This window comes from Phaenicophaeus curvirostris, chromosome 9 (genome assembly GCF_032191515.1).
Source record: "Phaenicophaeus curvirostris isolate KB17595 chromosome 9, BPBGC_Pcur_1.0, whole genome shotgun sequence".
NCBI classification, from domain to species: domain Eukaryota; kingdom Metazoa; phylum Chordata; class Aves; order Cuculiformes; family Cuculidae; genus Phaenicophaeus; species Phaenicophaeus curvirostris.
Window position 1 is genome coordinate 30855711 of NC_091400.1, and position 26308 is coordinate 30882018.

General features: G+C 37.5%; 1 protein-coding gene across 1 annotated transcript; it reads left to right on the forward strand.

The window, feature by feature from the left end:
- Nucleotides 1–1722: 1722 nt before the first annotated feature.
- On the forward strand, nt 1723–26308 carry GLRX3 (glutaredoxin 3). Its single transcript, XM_069863394.1, has 11 exons — nt 1723–1822; nt 7310–7418; nt 10297–10371; nt 10999–11200; nt 18354–18526; nt 18621–18682; nt 21302–21359; nt 23213–23265; nt 24365–24404; nt 24487–24579; nt 26033–26308. Exons 1-11 carry the CDS (start codon nt 1752–1754, stop codon nt 26081–26083), a joined length of 987 nt encoding a protein of 328 aa, XP_069719495.1. The 5' UTR covers nt 1723–1751; the 3' UTR covers nt 26084–26308.

The window sequence follows — 26308 nt, forward strand, 5'->3', positions numbered from 1 at the left end:
CTTGACAATAAAAGGGCTCATGACAAATGTGAGGTCTGTTTTAAATTGGTTAACTCTAGAAAACTAAGGAAATTATTCTAGATATGGACTTTGAAGATGACATTAAAATATTTTATGGATATTTTCATCCAGATTTAAAGCTACCTTAATTTAGTAATCGTCTTGTGCACTGGACCTTTTGTGAACAATAAAGTTAATTCTATTTAGACAGAGCACTGGCTAAGCTTTATGATTTTACTTAAGAATATCCCTAGACATGCAAAATGCGGGCCCATTCCCTTGTCCATAGTCTGTGGGCTTATGTTCCCAGGTGAGACTACATGTAGAGCCATTAAATGCAGCAGGTGCAGAGAAAAGAGCAGCAGCATCATTAACAGAACACCGTCATCACTGTACACAAGTGTATGCTCTTTAGATTTACGTTCATTAATTCTATACAAGAAGTAGTAGTCCTTGTAAAGTAATAGAATATGCATAAGATTTGTGGGAAAATGTATACATATCTATTCATGTAAGTGGGAGATATATTCTGTTACCAGCTTCTGGTTTTTTTATATATATATATTCTGTTATGGTCTCATTGTACTTGATTGATGGGAGATCACTCCCTCACGTTGCCCAGGCCTGATAACAGGTGCAAACTTTCTGAAACTCCAAAATGAGTTGACAGAAAAAGTAGTTACTATTACAAAAAGTGGAATATCTTTGATTTAAGCTAAAGGAAAGTCAAGTTTCATAGGAATAATTATACTTTTCGAAAGTTAGACAGAATATCCCTCTGATAGCATGTTTTTCCAGACACTGTTCATTCTTTGGAGATGGCATCATATTGTGTTCAGTCTTATCTGTGCTGAGCAGATGCATCTTCTTCTGTAATCACCTGTTTGCAGTGTTTCTCTGTCTCAAATGCAAGGTCAGGCAGAGCTGGAGCCAAAACTCCACGTTATGAAGAATTTTGACTGTTGTGAAATTCATAACATTAAAATTAGACCTTGGAAAGTGAAGGAATATGTATAAAATTTCTGGGAAAAGTTATACACGTGCATGTAACACAAGCAGCAGTTCCTATTACAAAAAGTGTGATATTTCTATTTAAGCTAAAGTAGAGTTAAGCTTCATCTAGGTAATAGTATTTTTTCGAAGTTAGACCGTTCTTCTCATTGCATATTTTCTTTCAAACAACTCCTTTATCATACACTGTGCATTCTTTGGAGATGGTAGCATCTTGTATTCAGTATGGCCTGTGCTGCGCAGATTCATCTTCTGTGTTCACCTGTTTTCCGTATTTATCTCAAATGCAAGGTCAGGCAGAGCCGACTCCAAAGGTCCAAGCTAGCAAGAGTTTTTGACTCATGATTTTAAAATCAGACTTTGGAAAGTAATGGAATATGCACAAGGTTCCTGGGCAAGTTACACACACGCGTGGAAGGGGGGGAATACATCCTGTAACAGCTCCCGTCTCGCTGCACGCGACTGCTGGAGATCACGCCCTCGTTTTTCCCAGGCCTGATAAAAGACGCCCCCTTTCTAAAACACCAAAATGACTCTTAGAGAGCTGATCTGCCGGCACCTTCGGGACCAACCGGAGCAGCAACGCCCCGCGCCTCCCCTCAACTCCGGCACAAGATGGCGGCCGCGGGCCCGCCCCCACGTGACCGGAGAGCTGTTCCGGCCCCGTCACGTGACCCGGCGCGCGCGTCCCACCCCCACGTGACCAGGCGCGCGTTTCCTGCTGCGGCCGCGGTCCCGTCATGGCGGCGGGGGAGGTGGTGGACGCGGGCTCCGCCGAGCAGTTCGAGCAGCTACTGCGGCAGAAAGACGGGTGAGGCGGGGCAACCCCGGGCGCGGGCGCCGAGAGGGACCGGCGGGCGGCCTCAGCAGGCGGGTTGCGTCTCCGCTGCGCCGCTGCGGGCTTCCCGGTGAGCGCCGGTAGCGCCGGCCCCCCGTGAGGGAAGGGCGCGCTTGGGTCTGGCCCGCTGCGGCCTCGCGGCTCAATGAAGCCTTCGCGGGGAAAGAAAAACAACCCGAACTGTGGGCGGGAGAAGCGTTTTGGATTCCCCTCTTGGCAGATGTTTTTTTTAAGGGCCTGTTTCTTCCGGCACAGCTTCTGAGTCCGTCGGAAAGCTCTGGCGTTCGGGCGCTGGAGCCTCAATGGCAGGAAAATAGCGCAAGACAGAACCAGAAGATTTGGTTTTTTTTCCTCATGACCTCTCAGTTGTCTGCTAAACAAAACAACTACTGTACAGTTTTCAATGAAAACAGCAGCATTAGGTTGTTTATTGAGAAACAATGTGAAGCTAAATCGGTCATCTCTCGTGCATCAGGGCTGGTTTGTCATTAATCTGGTTTCATGCTCGAATAATGAATAACAGGGCTCTTATTGTTGGTAGCTCTCTGCATGGACCAATAATTCCCTGTAGCCTCTGGGCAGTGGCTCTTGGTCTGGAATTAGGTGCATATTCTTTTGTGGGAAACTGTGCATGTGTTTTGCTTTGCTAGGGAAGAGTCGCAGCAGCTACTGCTGCAGTTAAGGATAAATGAGTACTCAACTGCCTGATTAAAGACAGACTGGTTTGGTTGTGAGCTCTTCTTGTTTGTCTTGTTGAATCAAAGGTGTTGTAACTATTACTGTATCTTTTATTCCACTAAGTATATGTGTAACTAGGTCTTGTAAAGCACATTATAATAAGGTGTTGGGTCAAAAACATTTCTGTATCTTTTAACTGCTGTATTAGCAAGTGGCCCTTAAATGAATAAGGAGCGAAATCTGATTAAATGAGTGGTTTGAAAAGGATGATGAAACTACCAGTATCACGTTCTTAAAGACAACATAATCAAATCTTTTCCGTGTTTTTGTTTGAGGGAAGAAGAAACTAGATTCTTTGAAACTTGCTGCAAGACTTTCACTCTTCTTTTCTGTAATTATTTTTTCACTGAACTGTTGGGTGGGGACATCCCAGGGGAGAGCTCACTGATATGCTCACGGAGACATAATGAAATGAAAATGGCTTCAGAAATACAAAATTTTGAATTTCTCTTCAACAACAATTCTCTCATTCCGTTTGTCCATAGAGTGTGATTCAATTTTCTCTTTAATGGACTTGATAATTTTATGCTGGTTTTTTTTTTTTTGATCTGAAGATTAATTGATAGTACTGGTAACATTTTCTCTCTGCTTCATTCAAAAATAACTGGCTTTGGATTTTGTTACTACTAAGAAACCAAACAAACCTGCACTCACAGAGTGTAATACACCCCTTAAATCATACTTTTTAATTATCTTCCTGTTTCCTGATGGTGAAGGAACTTTAAAAATATACATTGACTGACTTAGTCTAAATATAGACAGTACCTTATCAAGTGAATATGAAAATTAATGGTATTAAAAGAAAAAAAAGTTTTAAACATTCACTTTATAAACTGGGGAAGAAGAAGGTTTCTTTAAGGAAATATTTTTCTCTTGAAAGATAAAACTTAAGACAAAATATGCTGAATTTTTAGGGCCAGGCCTAATGCTATTTTACTGCTTTATTTTTTAAAAACAAAGGTCTTCCTGTTTTTTCCAAACCAATAGAATTAGTCAGCCCAGCTTCACTGTGCCTACTAAACCATGTCCTGAAGTGCCACATCTACATGTTTTTTGGACACCACAGGGACCAGGACCAACACTTTCCTGGGCAGCCTATTCCATTGTTTGACCACTCTTCTGGTAAAGAAATTTGCAAATTGAGGCCATTTCCTCTCATTCTGTTTTTTGTTCCGTGGGAGAAGAGACCAACACCAACCTTGCAATAAAGTTTCCCCTCAGCTGTCTTTTCTCCAGGCTAAACAATCCCAGTTCCCTCAGCTGCTCCTTATAAAACTTGTACTCTAGACCTTTCACCAGCTTCCTTGCCCTTCTGTGGACACGCATTTTATGTTGACACTTAATTTCATAGGAGTTCTTGTTTCAGAAAATTAATCCTTCTGACATCCTTATTAAGTAGGATTTGCGTTATGGAATAACTGTAAATTTGAAGGGTTTTTTTTGTTTGTTTTTCCAAAATGCATTAGGATTTTACAGTTTCAAAAGATGAACTGAGCCAACGTCTTCAAAATTATTGAACCACTTCTATTATTGCTTTGTGTTCTGTTGTTTCACTTAGACTATGTTTCAGGAGAATCACCTTATTAAACCAAGTAACTTGGACTGCCTGTCTGAAAGATTATAAATGCTTACAGAATACTTGTATCTTGGCCCCAAAAGGAGGTGAAGTACAGAGTAGTTATTTTCTGGATGTCCCCATCAGAAAATGTCTTGCTGTTCTACAGGCAGTGGACTCCTTGTTTTAAAGGTGTACTTTGTGAGTCTATCTGAACCATTTTTTTAATACACTATAGAAACAAGACCTTCAGCTTTTTGCATCTCCAGAGAAAATGTGTGATATGTCCTTCTTCTTTTCCTTCTGCTATTAAAAGTTTTAAAATAATTGTGTCAAAGGAAGTTACTTTTATTTTTGGGCCCACAGCTTTTACTCCAAAACATGAAATATAAACTGATATGGGAAAAGAAACTTCGGGACTTGTCATAAGTTTGTTGTTTTTAATATCCTCTTTTATAGGTAGATAGAGGTTTTGAGAATCTCTTGGTTGAATATAAGAAATAGTTCTAGTATCACCTATGTGTTTAATTTTATTTAGACTCTATTTTCTTCCTTTCTTTATTTTGAATTACTCTTGCTATTTTTCATATTTAAATTAAAGTGCTCAGATACCAAGAGGGCAGTCTAATTGCAGAAGTAAACTTCTGTGTTGGTAAGGAAAGAATAGGCTCTGATGGAATAAGGATTAAATAACCATGTGCTTAGTCCTTTTCTGCTTGTGAGCTGACATTCACGTGATCAGGTGTGTCCTGCTATGCATACGAAATTAAATTGAGCACTTGTGAAATACTTCTTGGTAGTACAGGAACAGATGAGTTAATGGAAGGAAAATGCATCAAGGTAGTTATTAGTGCTTTGGTCTGATGTATAGCCACTGAACTGCTTTTATGTTCTCTTTTCCTTTCTTCCACTATTTGTTTTTAGTCAGTGGAAGCATTTTCTTGTTCTGCTTGTAGTATAATAAATGTCTGCAAATCTAAAAAATATAATTTTACAGCTGGACAACTTTATACTCCGTAATTGTGGAAGCTGGAGTAGATCTAAGCTTCTTGGACTGTTTTGTCATAAAACTTGATTTCAAAACTTTTTTGTTCATCCTTGATCCGTATTTAACAACTTCTCTGACCTCTTAAAGCTGTCTGTTAATCGTGCATACATTAGGATATTGGAGGAGGTCTCAAAATTGGTATTTAAAATAAAGAGTGTGATCAAGTAAAGGAAAACTAATCCTGGAGCAAAATTCTTGGTAATTCTTTGCATCAGAGCTTTATCTGTCTTCTGAAATATTGAACTGCTGTGTCTTTTTGCATTTTAAAATCTGTCTATTGTGACTTAGTATTCTCATACATATGAATGATTCCTCCCTGTCTCCCAACCTACCTATTATCACCTCATTACTTTATGGTAAAGAAGGTTGGTTGCAGCACGGGGACAGCACTCCCAAGTGATTGTTCCCATTGCCTCAGAAGTCTTAATTAAAATGTGCCTGTGCTGACAGCTGTAGTAATGGTTGGAAGACCTATCTGCTCTGAGGGCAGTTGAAGCTCCTGCATGTGCTGCCTGTACTGTTTTCATTTGCTCTGTAGCCAGGCTCCAAAAGGAGCATTGCTGTAAAAGATTATGTGTTGAAACAGAGTTTTGCAGTTAGGGTTATGCTCAGAGCAATGAGATGTGGTCACAAGTTTCTCAAGAAATTCACATCAAATTCCATTTATAAGTAAAATGTAAATCGCTTAAATGAGCCTTTACTGAGGTCTAAATGCTAGTGTCAAGTTGTGAGCAGTGAAATCAGTTCAAAGAAGTGTACTGCTATTTTGTTGTAATTAAGAAGAGATGTTAGCTTTTGGGATCATTGCTATTGATGACTCTTATACAAGAGTGTTGGAAGAATCTATACAGATGGCAGCCCTGGAGAAGATGTCATGAACTGTTCCTGAGCTCAGGTGTAAATTTGCACTGCAGAAAACTAGAACTGCTGTATTCTGTAATTTCAGTTTTTTCTAGTCTGTAAACTCTAAGTTTTAATCAGTTTTCAAGGCAGGACCATGCTCTGACTGATGGCATGATCAATTAAAAAAAAAGAGGTTATCCTATTATATTTCTACCAAAGTTTTTTAGAATTGCTTTGGCAAACCAAGCTTATGAATTTTAAAGTTCTGTGTCTGAATAGTTTGATGCTGCATTCAGAGCATGAGTCAGAATGTCATTCTACCTGCAGAGCTGTTATTTATCCTGATGTTCTATTATTTAGTGGTAAAAGATATGAAGTGGTATGGCACGGTTCCATTGATTTCTGTATCTCCAAATACAATGAAAGTAGTACATTGTATGTCTTTGATTCTTTGTCCCTTATTACTTAGTGGCTTTGGCTTCAGCAAATCTGGAAAACAGAATTGAAAATTATATGCAAGTGTCTTGTCGCTACTGTCATCAAAGTGTTTGCTTAAGCTCACAAGAACTACATCATGGTATCCAGTTTGATGGGATTTCTGTTGACACATGTAACTTCTTATCCTTAAATGCTGTGTTTAATCAGTACCAAACATTCAAGGAAACCTTACTGAAGTTGTAAGAGGGATAAGAAGTTGAAGCTATAAAGACAGAAAATAACATTTCAGTGTCAGAATACTGTATTTCTAGAAAAGTCCTAATTACTGCCTTATATCCTGGATAAGTAGTAAAGAGGCCACAGTGGTACTGAGAGGAGAAAAGCAATGGTGCAGCCTCTAGCATGAAGCTGCTGAGCTCTTGAACTCCCAGGGCTTCTGAAAATAGAAAGCTTGCCCAGGAAGAGGTTTGGAATGCTGAAGAGCAATTCTGAATGTTTGGCCTACGAGTGCTTCAAGATATGTCTTGTAGCGTATGAATTAATCTTCAGTGTTTTTACTTGTTCTTCATCCTGTCTGACATTCATATGGAATGATCTTTTACTATCAAAATACAGGATGATGTTTTCTTTGTATTGCATTACCTAGTGGTGCTGGCTGGGTTTTGGAATGTTTCTTGAAAAAGCATTAGTGTCTTCTGTGCAAGTCTTGTTAGTTCTTTTTTTTTTTTTTTTGGCATAGCATATCAAACATTTTTAAAATAATCATTGACTATAAAAAGTAAATGCTCTTACTCTTTCTTTTTCTTTTCTTTTCTTTTTTTTTTTTTTTTTCTGGTAGGTCCCTTGTAGTTGTCCACTTCTGGGCACCATGGGCTCCTCAGTGTGCTCAGATGAATGAGGTTATGGCAGCACTAGCAAAGGAACACACACAGGTTACATTTGTCAAGGTAAGTGAGGCAGTTGAGCTTGTTTAAAACAGGAGAGAGCCATTGTTACAAAATATGAGTAAAGTATTCCAAAATATGGGTAAAATTGATTTTGAAGTTCCTTTATGGCTTCACATTGAAGGATGGAAGTGAAACATACACCAGTGATGCATCAAAAATCTGTGGGATGAAAGTTCTAGGTTAACCTTTCTAAGTTTGCTCTTGCAAGCTTCAGTAACCACTTTGATTATCATTGCTGTTTAAAGAAAAAAAAAAAGAAGAAAGAAAAAGTCAGTCTACTAAGATACAATGAAGGATTATTTTTTCACTGGCTGCTCCATCTAACAAGTAGGCTTTTGACTTTCTCTGTGCCTGCAGTGTCTCAGTCCTTTAGTTCTGTAGACAGCCATATTTTTAAAGCATGGTTTTTATCCCTGGATTTGAGATTAATTTAGCAATACTGTTCTTTTTAAGTAGGCTGGAGATTTCTTCTGTTCCTGAGATGGTATTGGTTAGCTAAATAGACCTCAGAACTCAAGAGATTTTCTGTCTGATACTAAAGATGAACTGTAATCTTCATGAAGTTGAAAGGAAGATAAATTTAAGTCTGTGCAACACTGTCACTCTAAGATGACAGTTGTATAGGGCTGGGTGGCATAAACGCAAATGAGAATCTATACTCCAGTGAGATAGTCTGCATGTCCTGGTAACAGAAGCAGTGTGGAGGGGAAAAATGAATGCACTCCATCAACATGCTGTTCATTTTAAAACAACTTTCTCTTGTTAATGAGACACTTCTGTGATTATGAGGGCAGGGAGTAATGGAGCAGCCAGCTGTGTGTGAGTATTTTAATTTGATTTCTTACAGCATTTACATTTTGTAGGGTTTTTTAATTATTCCTCTCTCAGTTGGTATTTCTCTCTAAAACACAAGAACAGAACTATTTTAATGATAGTCTTTTATTACTTATTTTATTACTTTCAGCATTTTGAAAATTCAAGTTGCTTAAATTTATATAGAATAGCTGTAGCTTTTAGTAAGCCCAAGAAAGTTTGAAAACTCTGTTGCGTCTTTATTCATATTCAAATATTTATTTATAACCTTTATTATTTAGCTGTGGTTTATTTTTTAATAACAAGGTTCTGAAGTGATCAAGTGTTGTAAAAGTTCACTCCCGCTCCGTTCCCCCCAATGTTTTTGGCATACTTGCTCACAGAAAATAAGCTACTGAAAGACTTGGGCGAATGTTCTTATGTTTTTATTTTTTCTGGGGTTAAGAGGTGCCTCATGGGGAATGTTAACTCATAAGACGTTCACAGATGACTGACTGCCGCTGTAAATGGTGGTACAGATGGCGCTGTACTGCCTTGCAGATCATAAACAGTTACGTTCTAGAATAGAGTTAAGTAATAATGAAGTGAAATTCAAAAGTGTCAATAAATCTTGAAGTCTTTCTAAATGCAGTTTCTTATTTTAGTCAATGAATAGCCTGACTCTAAGATCCTTGGCTTGGTTAAAATGAAAGTATCTGTATCCAGAACCAGCTAGAAAAATGTTTTGGGAAGTTGTACCAATAAGAGCGAGTTACTGAAATATGAAGTGAAATCTGTGTGAAGCTCACCAAAGTGGAACGCAAATGTCCAAGTAGGTAGGAAATTTTGCTAGAGAAGAAAATTAATAGATAAAGTAATTTAATTAATTGCCACTAGTAGGAGAATAGATAATTGGAATCTATATACAGCTTTCAGTGTATGGCTTTAGCTTCTCAGTTGATCCTTTTGGAGCATTGTTTTATTGATGCAGAAGTGAAGCTTGGACTCTCAGTTTTGACTTAGTCTGCTGAGTTGCTTCTGGATTTAGTGAGTTCATGAATAACCTGGAGCAAATAAAAAAATGCTGTCACACTATAATATTCAGAGGTTCACTGTTTTGATTAAGAATGAGCAACCATCACCACAGTAGCAACCATCACCGCAGTATTTTCTAAAACGCGGGTACGAGCATACTGTTGCATGGCTCTCAATGCTGTATAGTTTGTGGAATATGAATTCCAATGGCTTTTTCTTCTACACTGAATTGCAGGTTTCTGTTGGAGCTGTTTTAGATCTATTACTTTTTTTAACCATTAACTCTGCAGTTATTACTGATCTGGTGTCTTTGACAGCCTTGTATTACATATTCTCTAAGTAAGTAAGCTTTTAGCCTATGGACAGAAAATGACAAGTTTCAGTTAATAGACATATTTTTGGCAAATTACTAGATTTTATATTTCAAGGTATGAATTGTAATGCAGAGTAAAATTAAAACAAATAATCCCAACAAGCTTGCCTCTCAATACTCAGCAGTTGGGCAGGAGTTAAAAACAAAACCAAAATTTAGTAGACATCAATAGATTATTGAAGAAACACTCCTTTTTTTCTTCATAATTTGCAGAAGGCTGCAAATGTCAGTCATGATGTACTGCCCCTTGAAATTAGTCAATAGAGCAAACAGCAAGAATTGCTGTGGGCAGAAAATAAGCACTGTAATCATGACATAACTGGGGTCAATGATTTATGGATTTCAATATAGTAGTAGCTGCATATGATTGAAAATTTACTAGGTCACCAGTGCACGAAAAATTTTATTCGCAGCCTCTGGGCATCTTTTGAAATGTGCAACAAAATAAAAACCTCTGAACCTGTTTTGACACTCTGTAGCCTCAGTGGATGACACTCCAACCCAGCGAGTCTCATTTAAATGCAAATGTGTCACAAACTTCTGCATTGAATCCTTTTAAAATGTATAAAATGCCTAGAAGAACATTCTAGACAGGATTGACGTCAGCAGTCAAACTTTAAAGAAGATTATGAAAATAATCTTTCACTCCTTTGTTTTGGTGTTTTTTTTTTTTTTTAGCTGGAAGCTGAAGCTGTGCCTGAGGTATCTGAAAAATACGGAATTAGTTCTGTTCCAACGTTCTTATTCTTTAAGGTAAGAGAAGACGGATTTAAGAGAAAATTGATTCCATGTGGAACCTTAATATGTATACTTTTCTTAATACTACTGCCAGAAAAGGAGAACCTTAAGAACTTTATCTGTGAAGAAGCACCTCTGTATCTGATTTAAGTCTGTCCAGTGGCACCTAAAAAAAAAATAGATAGAAATTACTCTTACACTTTATATGAAATATTTTAAAGCTTTCTTAATTGCTTTGAGATTCTTACATAGTTTGGATTTTTAGTTGCCATACTTTGTATTGGGTCAAAAAATGTCAGTAATATTTTCCCTTGTTCAGCTATATTCTACAACATGGCAAAACCCCAGGTAAATACTGTTTTGATAGAACGAAGTCTGGGGCACATTTGCCTGCAATAATAAAGTTAAAACTATTTTCTTTAATAAATTCTTCTAATAGCAGATTCACAGGCATTAACAGTAGCCAGCCTGTTAACAGAATGGTATGAGTCGTGGAGTTGAAGGCTGGGTAAAAGATCAATACACTAATCCACCCTGCATCTAAAAATCTATACTTTATATCGTAGTTTGACGATTTTTTTTATTACAGTACAAATTCTGAATGTAATCCTTTAAGATGAGCCTGTGTTTTGGTTTTCTTAGAATTCACAGAAAGTTGACAGATTAGATGGTGCACATGCCCCAGAGCTGACCAAGAAAGTGCAGCGCCACGCGTCCAGCAGTTCCATTTCTGCTGGCTCTAATGATAGTGCAAAAGAAGATCTTAATGTGCGTCTAAAGAAACTCATCAATGCTGCCCCTTGCATGCTGTTTATGAAAGGGTCTCCAAAAGAACCTCGTTGTGGTAAGGATTTTCTGAAGTTTTGTGTTAAATTTGGCAGCACTTGTTTTGGGCTGGTTGTCAGTTTTATTCAGTTTTGGGAAGATGCATCCCAACAGTGTCTTGTACACCGAGAAGCATTAATGGAAGTATTTTCATGTTGCTTATATGCAGCTAAAGAACTGCTATTCCCTTAGTTACATTTTGGAAATGGGATCAAGGGATTCGAGGCTTTCTAAGGGATGTACAGAGCTATCCTTGAGCTAGGACGCTTTTACTGAGGTGGCTCGCTGTTTAGTTGTGACATATTTTGTGCATCGAGTTACGCATATTGAAAATGTAAAATAGTCAGAGGAGAATGTTCCAGTGCAAGGAATAAAAAGATCTGACTGACATCCAGGATTGCTGTTGCCGTTTGGAAAAAGAGATTGAAACTATCCTAGCTGGTAAAATTGAAAGACCAGTAGCATGTGTATCTGCTGCAGTGGAAATACCTTGTATTAAACCTAGTGCTCTTAGCCATTGCTCACTGTTACTAGTGCCTGGTTTCTGACTAACTTGAAGTGTTGGTCTGTGTTGAAAGCACAAATGTTAGATACTCAGAATTTTTCTGTATCAGAAAGCTGTCTTCCTTTTGTTAATGTAGTCTCAATAAGCTGCTTTGCAGAAGTGATCTTGTAGATCCTTCTGTAAATGGAAGTGTAGCACTGGTGTAGAGCAGTAGGGTGGAGATAGCTTGAACGAGCAGCACTCTTGGCAGCCCTTGTTTGGATATGGCTCCCATGTATTCCCATGTAGCTCTAGGTGTATTGTTTTGGCAATTGCCAACACAACACAGCACTTTCTAGGTTGTCCTTTGAGTGTAATCTTGGCCCGCCTTTGTTGAAGTTTATCTTCAATTGTCAGTCTGCTTCTAACCCACCAGTCTTTTTCTGCTGATATCTTACTGGAGTGAACTATAGCTGCTTGTTTCTCTGCTGGTTTCTTTTCATATATGCTTGTTCCCCGAGGCCTGCATTCAATCTTGAAAAAACAAGGATCAAAAAGGAATGCAGAAAACACAACCATTCCTTGTCTCCAAAGCTTCACTTAAAAGTGGGAAGACTGAAAATATCTTATTCTGAGGATGGTGGCAATAAGATATAAAATCCAAAAACTGGAGGGAGGGAAGGGCAACGGGCAAAAAAGTTGCATTGACTTTTTTATCTTTTTTTCTCCAAAGTGGTCTAGAGATCAAATGTTGCAACTTTTACGGTTACTTTTCTGCAGGAGGTTACTTATTGGATTGTTTCGCTAAGCAAACATGTATCCTGTGGGGCAGATCGCATCAACTGCATTGTTGGGCCACAGAGATGAAGGAATTGTGAAATATAACAGGATAATAAGAAAGGGCTTAGCAATACCTAGCTCCTTACATCCAGGCTCTTGAAGAAAGGCCTCTGGCATATATTTATGGAACCAATAAAGAGATGACTGCTCAAAAAAACAAATAATGACAATACTTGTTCTGTCCATGAATTACGGTACCATGTGCAGGTTTGAAAGATTCCTCAAATGTTTCTGTGTAGTGGCGAGATACAGGTGAACTAAACAGTTCCTCCTGAGTGTCTTAAACACATTCTTTTTGACCTCCTCTGGTAAGGACTCAGCACATGCAGCTGAGAGACAGAACAGGGCTGCTTGTGTCTGGTCAGGAGCCCAAGAGTGCTTGGTTTGAACTTCTGTCATACTGTGCTGATTCATTAATGCTGCATTCACTAATGGCCAAATATCTTTGTGGTGTGCATGCGCTGCAAATGTTCCAGCCATGGAAGATCTCACCACAGTTTTAAGTATGAAATTCAGTTAACAGTTTCAAGTGCCGACATCCCCCTGTAACTGCTGCTTGTGCTTTCTATCAGGGTGTGCCCCAAAAGTTTCCAAAAGAAACTGGGTGAAGAAGTACGAAATGGATAAAATAGTAAAAAAGGACCTAAAAGAAAATGATTTTACATTTCTGTCCATTTATCTTAGTCTGGAAGGATTCAAATTGTCCTAAAACCACATACTTTTTAAAGGAGGGAAAGGGAGGGATAACTATATGGAACACATTGATGCAGTGAGAATAACGCAGGTTTGTGGTAAATGGCTTGCCAAACAGCCTTTGCTATTTTGTGTTGTGTTTGTGAAGGCATTCTGTTACAGGAGAGCTATTTATGTAGTTCTGTATCGTACTGATTATTGAAATTGAGGATTGGATCCGTAGGTTAAATGAGTCTTTCCATTAACTTCAGGTAGTTGGGAGTCAGGACCAGTGTTTGACAAATGAGGAGCTGAACAGAGTGGTGAAGCTGCCAGGTGGGCCTGTCTGGGTTGAAGTGTAAAGAGCAGCTTTGGATTGATACAGTTTTATGTTGGGCAGGAAGGGAGGAGAGTCTGTCCAGCACTGTTGATTGGAGTGGGTTTAGTAGAATGCACGCAGCCCTTTTCGAGAAGGAAGGCTTATATGGAAAAGTCACGAAACAGTACTTGAAAGAGGTAGTGGTTAAAGCATGTCAAATGTTTGGAAGAGAAATAGACTTATTAAAGCATGTCAAACTTGTGTCGGTCTGGGCCACGTGCTGTAGAAGGTAATTCTCCAGTGGCACAGTGAGAGGAGTCTTGTAACTTGTTCCAGGCTACTTCAGGTGAATGAAGCACTAGCTTATGAAATGTGTGCAGGTTTTCTTACTGTCTCTGCCCTCTATACCTAATCATACTTGCAGCTGTTTTTAAGCTATTTGCATGACATTTTACAATCTGCTGTTTCGGATGTTATTGTAAAATGATTATAGAAATAGGAGGGGGGGCAAGGCAAGATATTTTATGTACTGAGGCTCCTCATATGCATTGGACTTCTGTGTTGGTATCTGCACATCCTGCTTTCCTCTTTCTTTTTGCCTTTCAAATTTCAAGGCTGCTGTTTCATCTTGATGAACTAATAGGTCCCAGAATTACTTCAGTAGAATTAATTTCAGAAATAGCTACAAGTTTCAAACTTTGATATTCATTGTGCTGTTGGGATTCTAACAGTTTGTGCATAGGCATTTGTTCCTGTGAAGAGCTAGTGAAGTTCCATCTGTTTATGAATAGATAATTCTGTATTTGTATTAAGTAACAATGTGGTTATAGGTGTGTGAAAGTTTCGTATCGTAGGAATTTATGTATAATCTTGTAGGAGTGGAAGTCTTGCCGTATTCTGAAGTAGACTCATGAATTGCATCCATTGATACATCCTGTAATACCTGTATGTATTGGAGCACTGCTTTGATGAGCTCCAAATATGCATGAGTACGTTTTGGGTGTCTACAGCGTATTCAGGTATGTGTGCCTTAAGTTTAACTGCATCGGTTGCCAGTGTGGCACTACTGTTAGCGATAAACCTGCTGTACTTGCACTGCGAGCCGTTTGGTAGGTACGTAGCAAGCTGTAAGGAAACAGTACGGTTCTTGCTATGTCCGTGGTGAGATCTTGTTGTGCAGGCAATGGTGAATCTCAGCTGCTTGTGTGCCCAGGTTCTCCATTATGCCCGAGTCAGCCTCTGTCTGCATGACCGTTTGAAGACACAGGCATGCGTTTTCTCCTTTGCATTTCTGCGAGTGTTCAGTAGAGAGATGGCTTTATAAAGGGCATTGAGCAGAATGCTGGGCAGATTTGATGTAGAGAAAACACCCTTTACTGTTTTCTGACGTATTTGGTTTTGATGGGACTGAATTGTGAGGAAGTTAAAAAAAATCCAAAAACCACAACCAAAAAAAAACCCAAACAGAAAAGACAGTGAGGCATCAAGGTTAAGGATGATTAGGTACTTTATGATAAAGTTGATATAGAAAGCTACTTGAGAGTATAATGCAGGTTGATTTGTGTGTGTTAATATGATAAAGTAGCTATTTCTTCAAGCTTTTAGTTCTTACATTTAATCCTTGGAACCCTATGAAAAGCTTATGGGAGGCACTTACCTGCATAGGTGTATGTATTAGAATTGGAAGTAGTGCAGTGCATGAAGCTATCTGAACTTACAGCTCTTAATTTTGCAGTTAAATACCGTGCCTGCTTTAGATTGCTGTGACAATTTCTGGCAGTAGTTGAGAGATGTTGGTAGGTTGGGTCCATTAAATGTCTGAGAACAGAAGAAGTCTTTTTCAAGGTGAAGGTAACTTAACATTTTATCAATAATATGGATCTGTTCTAACAGTAGTAGGAGTAATATAATTAAATAAAGAGCCATGGCTGTTAAAAGGTGAAGATATTTTTGAATTGTATGTATTTGGATACAAATAAGTCTTGTACTGGATTCTTCAGTGCAATTGACAAGTAGAGGAAACCCTACCCAGCAGTATATTTTGGGATCTTACTGTAGTTTGTAATTTCTTCATTGGAAAAGCTGGCTCAGCATAGTGTGAAGTAAGGTTTGTCCCCTTGGCTATGTGTTTACTGGCAATTGTATGTGGTTATGTATGTTGTATTATTTCAGTGGATTTATTTGGACTGTGGTATTTGTTTATTTGCTTTGTCAATACTGTAATTTATTAAGGGTGTTTTTATTGGTGTAGAATCTGGAGTGGCATTTGTGAGTGTCTCGATAACCTCTTAAAACATTTTGTTAGCAGTTTAATTTTTCCTTGTAATGCGTGTATGGCGTTTCTTCAGAAATGCAACCTAAATCTTTCGTTATGAAAGTAAAGCTGTTCTGGCACTTTATCCCTAAGCATAACACTTTGACAGCTACCATAACCCTTCAAAATGAAACACAACCAATCAATCTTTCTAGTTTGCATGTAATTGCCTACAGCTAAAATAAAGCTTCCCCCCTAGTTCCTTACAGTAGAAATGATTTAATATATTGGCGATGGAATAACCATCAGCAATCAGCCTTTAGCTGTTTACTAATGAACTCCCAGATGTATGAAAAATTTCAGGATCTGTGTTTTACTTCAGGCTGTACATGAACTTAACGCTTCAGTTGTAGAAAGAAAAGCAACTTAGATGCCATACATACAAATACTGCTACTTCATATCTCAATAAATTGCAGAGCATGGAAGCTGCAGAAAGTTGCAGGTGGTCTTGCAAGCTGAAATCAAAGGTTATTCTTCTATGGCACTTTGTTTCTTTTTTTCCATTTAAAGCCTCTTTATCCTTTTATTCCTTTATTAAAGCCTTTAAGCATTATCTCTCTCTTTTTTTTTTTTTTTTTTTTTTTTTAATATTTGTATGGAGGTTTTCATTTGTCTGCACAGCATTTGTTGGAATTCTTTGAGGGAATTGATAGGATTGCAAGGGCATTTGAATCCAAAACAGAATGAGTTAGCAAACATATAAAACACACATTATGATCACATTGATTTATGGACAAATTCTCATGGATCTTTCTTTGCAAGCTGTAGGATAGTGCTGTCTAGGAGGCTTCTAGTTCCTTAGAAGGCATATGCATGAACGCAGCAGTGGCTTGTGTTGAAATACTTTAAGTTAGAGACCATGTGTTAGAAATTAAGCTAAATTCCAAAGTATTTCAATGTGTTGCAGTGTACTTAGCATTTTTTTCTTTCCAGATTAGCATCATTTTCATAGCAGAGCAAATAGGTTGTGGAGAAGCAGTGGAGTTATGAATCAAGATTTGATCGTCTGTCCTAACAATCAAGTCATTGGTTTCCTTACATTACGTACAGCAGACCTCATCCATTTTCTTACGGATTAAATATCGGCAGTACACTGTGAAACATCCAGTAAGCTGGCGTCTTCTCTGGAGGACGATTTGTGATCCTGTGTTAGTGGAAGTGTTAAGTAGATGAAGATGACTGAACATCAGTCTTAAGGTTTCCTTGCAGGTTACCCCAGAAAGAATGGGCTAGGATAAAGCCTAGATGTGGGTGATGTGCATGTGTGTGCTTTTTTTTTTGTTTTAAAGTGATTTTGAAGAGTTTGTGTAAAGACTAATGTTTTAAAGCAATTTATCTTCTTAAAAAAAAATGAATTTAATGTTTCACTGTAATGAGAATGGTGAATTTATAATAGAGGTGAAGAACTATTTGAAAGTGAAATTCTGTGTGGGTTTCCCTCTAGTGTAAAGAAGATCTAGGTGATTATAGACTGTAAATTCTGTAATATTAAAATTCTTATACATCTCACTTTTTACAAATAATGTGATGATTTTCTTAAGAAAAAGATGCTTAGCTACAGAAGGGAGAAACTTTTTTTCTAAGATTGGCCATATAATGAACTTAAACCTGGGTGTTTAAATGGTGATATTCAATGCTCAATATCCTGCTGAGATTGTATTGTCAGAGTAGGACTTAATGAAAATCTTTCGTAAAGGAAAACAAAACATGGCGTGAAAGTGTCACAAGTGATTAATATTAAGTACTCATGTGAACGAAGAGTTAATAAAAATATAAAGGAATATCTCCTTTGCCATGAGGTAGGAAAGGACATGATTTTAAAGCAAAAGTAGTAGAAAACATAATAGAAGCCAAGTTTCAAAGTTAAACTAGTGACACAGTAGCGGGTTTAAATCCTGGTTCTCACATTGTGTGTCAGCTTTGTTAGGCTGGTTGAGGATTAGAGCAACCTTATCTAGTGGAAGATGTCCCTGCCCATGGCAGGGGACTCGGAACTAGATGATGTTTAAGGTCCCTTCTGACCCTAACCATCCCATGATTCATCCATGTTTGGTGTAGGAGCAATGCTTTAGCAGCTGGAGGAAGGAATGATAAGGGGGTAGGGAAAGTGATGTGCAATTAGAGGAATGAAAAGAAGGCTACTGCAGAGCTGTTATGGTCATTGAGAAACTTTTATTCTTTGTGAGTGATCACTGAAGAAGAGCTGGAAAATACAGAATAAGGGAATGCATTTAACTTTTTGTATGTTGGAACAACAGAGAGACTTGCATTAATGTTCCTTATGATGTAGCTCTAAATAGAGAAGTACCAGATTTACCAAGCTGTCCATGTACTTTGGTTTTGTAATTCCAGTACTAAATATGGGGTTTGCCCCATTATAATAGTTCAGAATATGTAATATTATGATAGAACAAAGAATAACATGCTGAAGCTGCTTTGAACTTACTATCTAGAAGAACTGCATTTTTTAAGTGAATAAAGTTTGCAGACATGGGAATGCTCTATTTAAAATTATGCGTAATTCTTCTTTTTGTGTTTACAGGTTTCAGCAAACAAATAGTAGAGATACTGAACAAACATGGTATTTCATTTAGCAGTTTTGATATTTTTTCTGATGAAGAGGTTCGTCAGGGGCTGAAAACATATTCTAATTGGCCAACTTATCCACAGTTGTATGTAGCTGGAGAGCTTATCGGTGGACTTGATATTGTCAAGGTTAGAAACTGAGACATTCTTAATCTTGTTAGTCATTAGAAGCACATTTTTCTTGCTTTTTACATCTGATTTTTCTTCTCCCCCATCTCCCTAGGAACTTGAGTCATCTGGAGAACTGGACACAATCTGTCCAAAGGCGCAGAAGTTGGAGGACAGGTGTGTTATGTCATTACTATAAGGGTGTCTAATTTTGAGGTTTCCTGTATGTTCATTTACATAGGGGGAGACCCCTATATAAATTCCTGTTCTTTGACTTTATCAGAAACGGCAAGATTTTCTTTAATTACAGATCTGCGGGTTTTTAACGTGTCCTGTTCTGTGTACAGTAAGCATCTCTTAATTTTGAATTATACTGTTATGTATTCATTAAACTCTATGCTAATTTTACTTATAGCAAGAATATATAGATTCCTCCTTGTCTCTCCCTTAAGAATTTTTTCTTTAAAGATAACTGGGAATATCATCTTATAAACATTAGTAGCTTTTGTTAGCTTTATTTGACAGAGACTTCATAACTCTGATGTCATTGGAGAAAAGATCTAGCCTTGTCTCCTCATTTTTCTTGATTACTCATGTCCTTCAATTCCTGTTTTGTTTCACCTTGGCGATGTGAATATATACTGCAAGAGCAGGAAGTCTGTTGCTTCCTGAATCAGATGCAATATCTAGAAACCAATTTGTCCTCCTTTTAACCTTCCCTTCTGAAGACTGGCTCTTGTTTGAAATTCTTATGTGCCCCAGGCAGTCAAGCTCCAGGTATCTCACAAGTTGTTCTGTTTGAGAAGTTGCTAGTAGATTTGGGTATTTTTCCTGGTTTTTGTGACAGTGCCATTAGGACATGCAAAAGTGGATTGTTTTACCAAGGACATGGCCTGTACCTAGAAGGGAAATATGTTAGCACAGATTCCTTCTTGCTGTCTAAGCATGATAAGAACAAGTTTTAGTGCTCTCGATGTGACTGGTTCTGGTTCTTTTGCCTTCTCAGCACAGTGGAGGAATAATTTAATGCAAGACATTTCAATGCGTTGATAAAGTCTACTGATTTTCACAGTGGTGTATTTATTAATTCCTTTTTAATTTGCTCTGTGGCTGAGGTTTCCCTTTTCTTAATCTAGTAGAGTAACTTGTAAATTGTTTAACCAAGGCCACAAAAATCAATCACTACCTTTTGCAGTTGGAGATTAAATTCTAGGTAAAGGTGAGATTGTTTCAGTATGGCCTTTTAAAAACTTCTTTTAGAAAGCTTTCTTTAGTCTCTTCCTTTGTTTTTGCAAACTTGCATAAGCTGCAACTTTATTGAGTTAATACATATGTTTTTGCTTTACTTAATCTTTTTGGGGAAAGAAGGTAATGTAACATGTTCTCTGCTTACCTAGTGTATTTTAATAGAACGAAGTTGTTGGTATAGCAAAACGTCTCCCTAAAGGAGCAGCAACAGCATCTTTTGAATAGGCGTGTGAAGTTTTTATCAATTGTATCAAATTTTGATACATAGGTGGCCTGAAGGCAAACTGACTAAAAATTCACTGGACAAGTTACAACTAGCTTCTTGTTGCCTTGTTTGTTCTTCATTTTTTAGCTCGTTTTTTAATTTTGCTGAGGTCTATTCTTTCTCCGTGGCGCAGATTAGTTTTTCTTTGTAGCCAAACTCATACTTAAAATCTGAGCAGCTGACATCTTTCAAACTGCATTCACTCTATCAGTCACTAGTAATAAAAGCACTACAAGGTAGTTATTCAAACATGTTAAGACTTAGTAAAATGAAGGCATATCAGTACTAGAATCTATGTGATACTAAATGATGTTCCTTTACTCAATGTTTGATCTCTTCCCATCAAATAGTTGCGTCTTTCTCACTTGAAAATACCCTTGGAAAGGGATTCCAGAAATCAGCTTAGTTTTATGAAAGGGATCTGGCAGCTGGGGAACTAGCTTGGATTACTGTAGCTCACCTTTGCTGTAACTGTTACTTTTGCTGTTGCTTTTTAAATTGGAGACAACTGGGCTGGAAAAATTGTTGAGATTTACGTGTGCAAAGGCTGTAGGTCACCAATAAAGCTTCATGTAGTTAGATTTTGCAAAGACTCTGCATTCTCCAGTCATGCAAAGCAACTTTTTACAGAAAATGGTCAGATCGCCTGTTACGCATTTTATAGCGGGCAGTTTGCCCTTAGAAGGAAACAACCAAGTAGGAGTCTTTTGTAATTTTTCTGTCATTTATCACAGAAAGCCTTTCCTAAAAGGAGAGGGAAAGGAGGGGAGTGCCTGAGGGTTGTGCGCATGGCCCAGAAGTGGGCCAATGGGGCAAACCAGAACTATTCTTGAATTTCCACAGTGGTTAGTCCTTTGTCCCTATGTCCAAAGAGTTTTATGACTGATGGACAATAAGTATGGCTCTTACTCTGCAAAAGATGTTCTCCCAAGGAGAATGAGAAACACCAAGTATTATACTCAGTATGTGAAGAAGCAATAGGTCACTACATAGAAATGTTGTATTTAAGATACCATAAAATAATGTTTCTCTTTGAACTTATAGCTGCTTGATACTTAGAGGTCAATCTAGAAACCTACATTGTAGACCTAAAAGTAATAGGATTGTTCAGATTCGTTCACTACTGGAAGCAATTGAAATGGAATTGCTTATAATACTGCTTAAAATACATTTGGTAAAGCTGTAAGTTGCTCTATCCGCTTTTGCATTTTGTTTTCCTGTTGAAACAAAGCTTGCGGTAACAGCTGAGCTGTTTTGTGTCTGTCTTTTTGTGCCTTCTATAGGCTTAAAACCTTGATAAACAAAGCTCCTGTGATGCTTTTTATGAAGGGAAGCAAACAGGTAAGATTAAGCCTTGCAGGATATTTTATATTTTAAAAGTTTTTTTATGTGACAGTTACCTTTTTTGCTTGCTTTCATTGCATAATGTAAATTAATGGTGCTGGGAAGTTAGTTATTTGTCTTTTTATTTGGTGCTTCTGTAAGCCGTAGAAAAGCAGTCCTGGTTTCACCTGATGGATATATATTGCTAACATGCTGATAGCTGTGTTACAGTAAAATTGGGGAATTTGATGCCCTGCAGTGATGTCTGTCAATAGCTCTACAATTCAGGAATGAATGAAAGAACAGTGCGTGTCATTTTGGTCTTAGCTATTGATTGTCTTTGCAGATAATGGATTTTCTTCTGCTGTTCTGAGTGTTTGCCCCCAGTGGCAATCCTACTTGAGGCATACACTTGCGAGTGTTGCCCAAAACTTTGTCTCTGGACACAAGTTTCTTGAAGTTTCCTTCTGTTGACCTAACTAGATTGGGCGTCCTATCCTTTTTAATTTATCTGACTTTTAAATGCAATTGTGAAAGCATAATAAAAAAACCCCTGCTAGATGTCTTTAATGTTACAGTGTAGTGCCACGTACAACAAATGATCCACTGGTGTCTTTAAGCTGCACTTAATTGTCTTGCTTACTGAAATAAAGATAGTGACTGAAGACAGACAACTGCTAACAGTCAGGATTAAAATAATAACAAATGGCTGTGAACCAAAAGGTCAGTCTGTTGCTTTGTGTTGCATACTCAAAGTAACTAGGGGATAAATCATTCCCTTTTGATCAGCAAGGCACTGCAGTTCTTTCTGTCAAAATTAGTTGAATGGCACCTAACTCATGCTATTCACTGGAGTGGAGTACCTGAAACAATAACTGTAGTTAGTGATTGCATGTTATGAGTAGTTCATATGGTATTTTTTTTAAAGGGATACAGAGCTAGGGGACCAAGCTTGTTCATGTGGCTTGTTTTCCCATTTAATTTTCTCATTTGTTCTCTGAGCCTTCTCTGTGTATTAAGAGATTCTTTTAAGAGTGTTATAGGCCGTTTTACTAAGCCACTTCATAGCTGCTGGAACCCTGTGGGTTATTCTGCCTCACTGAAACAGTGGTGATGAGCAGGTTTGGCTTAGGTCTTCTAAACAGATGCACTTCTGTCTCCTTTTAAAACTTGCCTTGCCTGCAGAAAGTAAGAGTTTGGGCAGGTTGCTTTACACATTTTGATTTTGCTTGTGCTACCGGCACAGCAAAATCGCTGATAAGAAGGAATAGTCTGGATTAAATATTCAGTGTCTAAAAATTTGTGTGATTTATGTCCTGATAATGTCGATATGAAGAGTTTTGCAATAGATGCTTTCAATGATCAATTTCAGTTGGGAGCTGCTGCACATGCAGCCTAGTTATCAGTTAACCATAGGTTGCTACTGTCTCCAGAATGGTAAGTAAAGGGTAGTGTGTGTCTCAAAATAAAGCATACCTACTTTACAAATGCATATAAGGCACTTTAAACACATCATACCTGTAGTTCTGACTATTTAGACATTCAGAAAATAATCAGGCCTGAACAGTTTTCAAGGCAGTATTGCCAAACCTGGAAAGCAGATTCACCTTGTATCATTTCATAGCTGAGGAAAGCGTTTAATAGTCTCAATGTTTTCATTTATTTCAGCAGAGTATATAAAGAAACAGAGATCCAATACTCTTTAAAGCTCATAGTATAAAGAATATAGAAGGAATTAGCAGTATTGTTCATCCAGTAATGTTATTGCTAGCAAGAAATTGACGACAGTTTAGTGTAGCTTGAGGACTGGGAATTTTGTGGATTAAATATAGCAGATGCATGTTTTAACATACATGTGTTTTGCATTCTAGGTGGCAAAATGTGGATTCAGCAAGCAAATTGTAGAAATAATGAATAATACTGGGTATGTAAGTGGATTTTTTAATTTGCATTTAGGAAGCCAGTTCTGTTTTAAAAATTATATAAATTGTTTGGAAAATATTAGTGGAAGACTTCCTTAAACATAATTTTCTTGAAGAGTGTTTTGAAATATCTTCATGTAAAAGCCTATAGTGTAAATCACTGCTATACTCATTTGATACCAGGTCAAATATAGTGTGTCAGATATGCTGCTTTAACACTACTACATAGTGTTTGTTTTACTCTGATTGTTGATGTGAAAGAAATCCTTCCGCTCTGATAAGCAACTTCTCTTAAAGAGGTCCCTCTTGGTCTGTTTCCTTAGTCTTGGAGCCTTGAATGTTATCTAGCCTCAGTTTTCTTTTTCAAAGTAGTTCTTTCTGTAGGGAGAGTGGTTAATGTCATCTTCCTTTGAATAAACTCCTGTTTTGTTTGTACAACTAGTTAGAGGTTAAGCAGTTGTCTTGATTACTAGATGTCAGAATGGGCTTTTTGAGACAGAGGATAACTATATTCGGTATAAAGCTCAGAAACAAGTAGCAGTTACTCAAGTCATTGTTCCTTGTCACTGGCCCTAGTCCACTTACAGTTGTCTACATACTTGCTAGTTTCTGAATAGTGCCAGTTCTTGGAGTAGTACGCATTGCATACCAGAAATCATACGTGAATCAACCAGAGATTGAATTTACACAAGCATTTTATTTTTGTGTTTTTTTTACACAAATGGTATATGAAGATGGAGAAATAGTTGTAGCTGGTTGATTCCTTAATGAAAACCTCCAGTGTGTGTGTGTTTCTTTTTTTTAAAACTAATAGTGAACAGAACTACTTTGAACACATTTTGGATTATTAGAGTCCAAGCCACACATCTTAAGTTTTTTAGCGCATTGCCGTGTCATCTGTTCATTGTAGGGAGTTTCCCGTGAAGCTGGACATCTTCATTACATTTTTTTGTGCATAAGCCATTGACTTTTTTTTTCCTCTTACCTGTTAGTTCTGAGTGGTTTGGAAGCTAGCTTGTACATGTACCCACCTTGAACTTTTGGGGGTCTTGCATTTCAAAACTCCACAGTAGATGATTTGGTGTTTGTTTTTTGTTCTAGCGTTGATTATGAGACGTTTGACATACTGGAAGATGAAGAGGTAATTCATGCTCTCAATCATTGAAGATTTCATTGTTGCTTTTACTAAAGTTGAAGTTTACATTTAAGACTATTTTTCTTAGGTGCGGCAAGGATTAAAGACTTATTCAAACTGGCCAACGTATCCTCAATTGTATGTGAAAGGTGAACTTGTTGGAGGGCTGGATATTATCAAGGTAGGAATGAGACAATCTTGTTTGAGAGGTAAATTGACCATTTTTTAAAACGTAGAGATGTTTTCTGCCCGTAACACACAGAAATTCCTGTATATAGGCCCTAGATCTTGAAACTGAATGACTTGGTTGATTTTACTGTGACTTCTATTAGCTCAGCATACAGTTGAAAGGAGCTCTAAATCTCCAGCATTCTCATATGCCAAGATTTAGCAGTGAAATGTATTTTCTTGACAGCAGTCAGTTACTGTTACTGTAAAGACCATTTTTACCCCGTGGGTGCATTTTTACAGGTTTCTCTTCCTAGTTTTACTTCTAACATTGCTTTTCTCAAATAAGGTGGGCGAGACATTTTTTTTCCTAGCAAACAGTCTCATTCTGAGAAGAAAGTAAGGTTTATTGTGGTTGTTTGAACAGACCCCGAAGCAACAAAAATAGATCTGCATCTCTTACTGTGGTTTTTGATTTTTGTAACAGAGCAGGCACAGTGTTCTAAACCCCAAATACTCTTGAGCCCATTCTTGTCTGAATGTTTTATAGCCAATTCCTCAGACATTGTGACTCCTGGGAAGATACAATCAATAAATCTCATTTAGTTCTAAAAATACTGGTATTACTTAAATTATATAGATTACTTTAATTTTATTTATTTAACAAGCGTGTGGGTTATTTCGGTGATCAGTAAGTGTAGTCTTGGGCATTGCAGAGATGCTACAAAATACTTCTCTCACTGGTATTTAAATGTAATTTGTCTATTTGCATTGTTGGACTGTTTTCAGTTCATGCTAACTTGAATGAGTAGATGAATGTTGTCAGTATTTTAAAATGCCTTCCGTAACATAGCATAATATGTAATAAAATTGAGACATTTATTTCTCTTGAGATGTGGGAAGAGGATATATGCTCCACAACATGTTATTTTAAAAAATATTCCCTGGTGTTATCTAGCTCTTTAGGAAGTTAACAGCCTTATAATTTGAATTTAAATCATCAAGATAATATGGGCAAGCACCTCTTATTTAGACCTCTGCAAATTTTACTGTCTTGTTTGCTTAAATGTGTAGTAGTAACAAAATCTATCAGGGTTTTTTTTTTGTTTTGTGAGAGGCATTTTGGATGTTGTAAAGCTTTGTGTACGCCTAAAATATATTTTGAATTACATCTAGAATGAGATGTACCAGGGGATTTACCCGGTAAAGCCGATGGCAACTAGTGCTTTTGAAGGCATATCTTTTCACTAAATTTCCTCTCTTACTAAATAGACACAAAACAATTCAAATACAGCATTATGAACATCAGTGTCTTGGTCAGGAGGGACCTCTAGTGGGTCAGCTACTGCATTCCCTTCATAACTTGTGAATTGATTTCCTTGTCCGTAAACTGTCCCTGTTGGTATCTTGTTAGCATAATCACAAAATGTACATACAGAATAATTGCTGTATATATTTCTTTACAGGAACTAAAGGAAAGTGGTGAATTGTTGCCTGTTCTGAAAGGAGAAAATTAATGGAAGAGGACATCATGGGAACAGAAATACTTTTGAACAATTATTCATTGGTAGATTATATTGGAGCAATATACAACTTAGCGTTGTGGAACTGATCAGGAGTAAATAAAGACAGCTTATGTACTCTGTGTATTTCACAAGACCCTGCTACATGTGAGAATGTTTCCACTGAAGATACAAAAATGTCAACATCCTCAAATTCAATTAAAATATAATACTCATAAA

Excerpts from the sequence above, each read along its gene's own strand:
- GLRX3 (XM_069863394.1), top strand. The coding sequence starts at position 1,752 with ATGGCGGCGGGGGAGGTGGTGGACGCGGGCTCCGCCGAGCAGTTCGAG. Across the intron at positions 11,201-18,353 it reads TCCAAAAGAACCTCGTTGTG|GTTTCAGCAAACAAATAGTA; the intron begins GTAAGGATTTTC and ends TTGTGTTTACAG. Across the intron at positions 24,405-24,486 it reads ACATACTGGAAGATGAAGAG|GTGCGGCAAGGATTAAAGAC; the intron begins GTAATTCATGCT and ends TATTTTTCTTAG.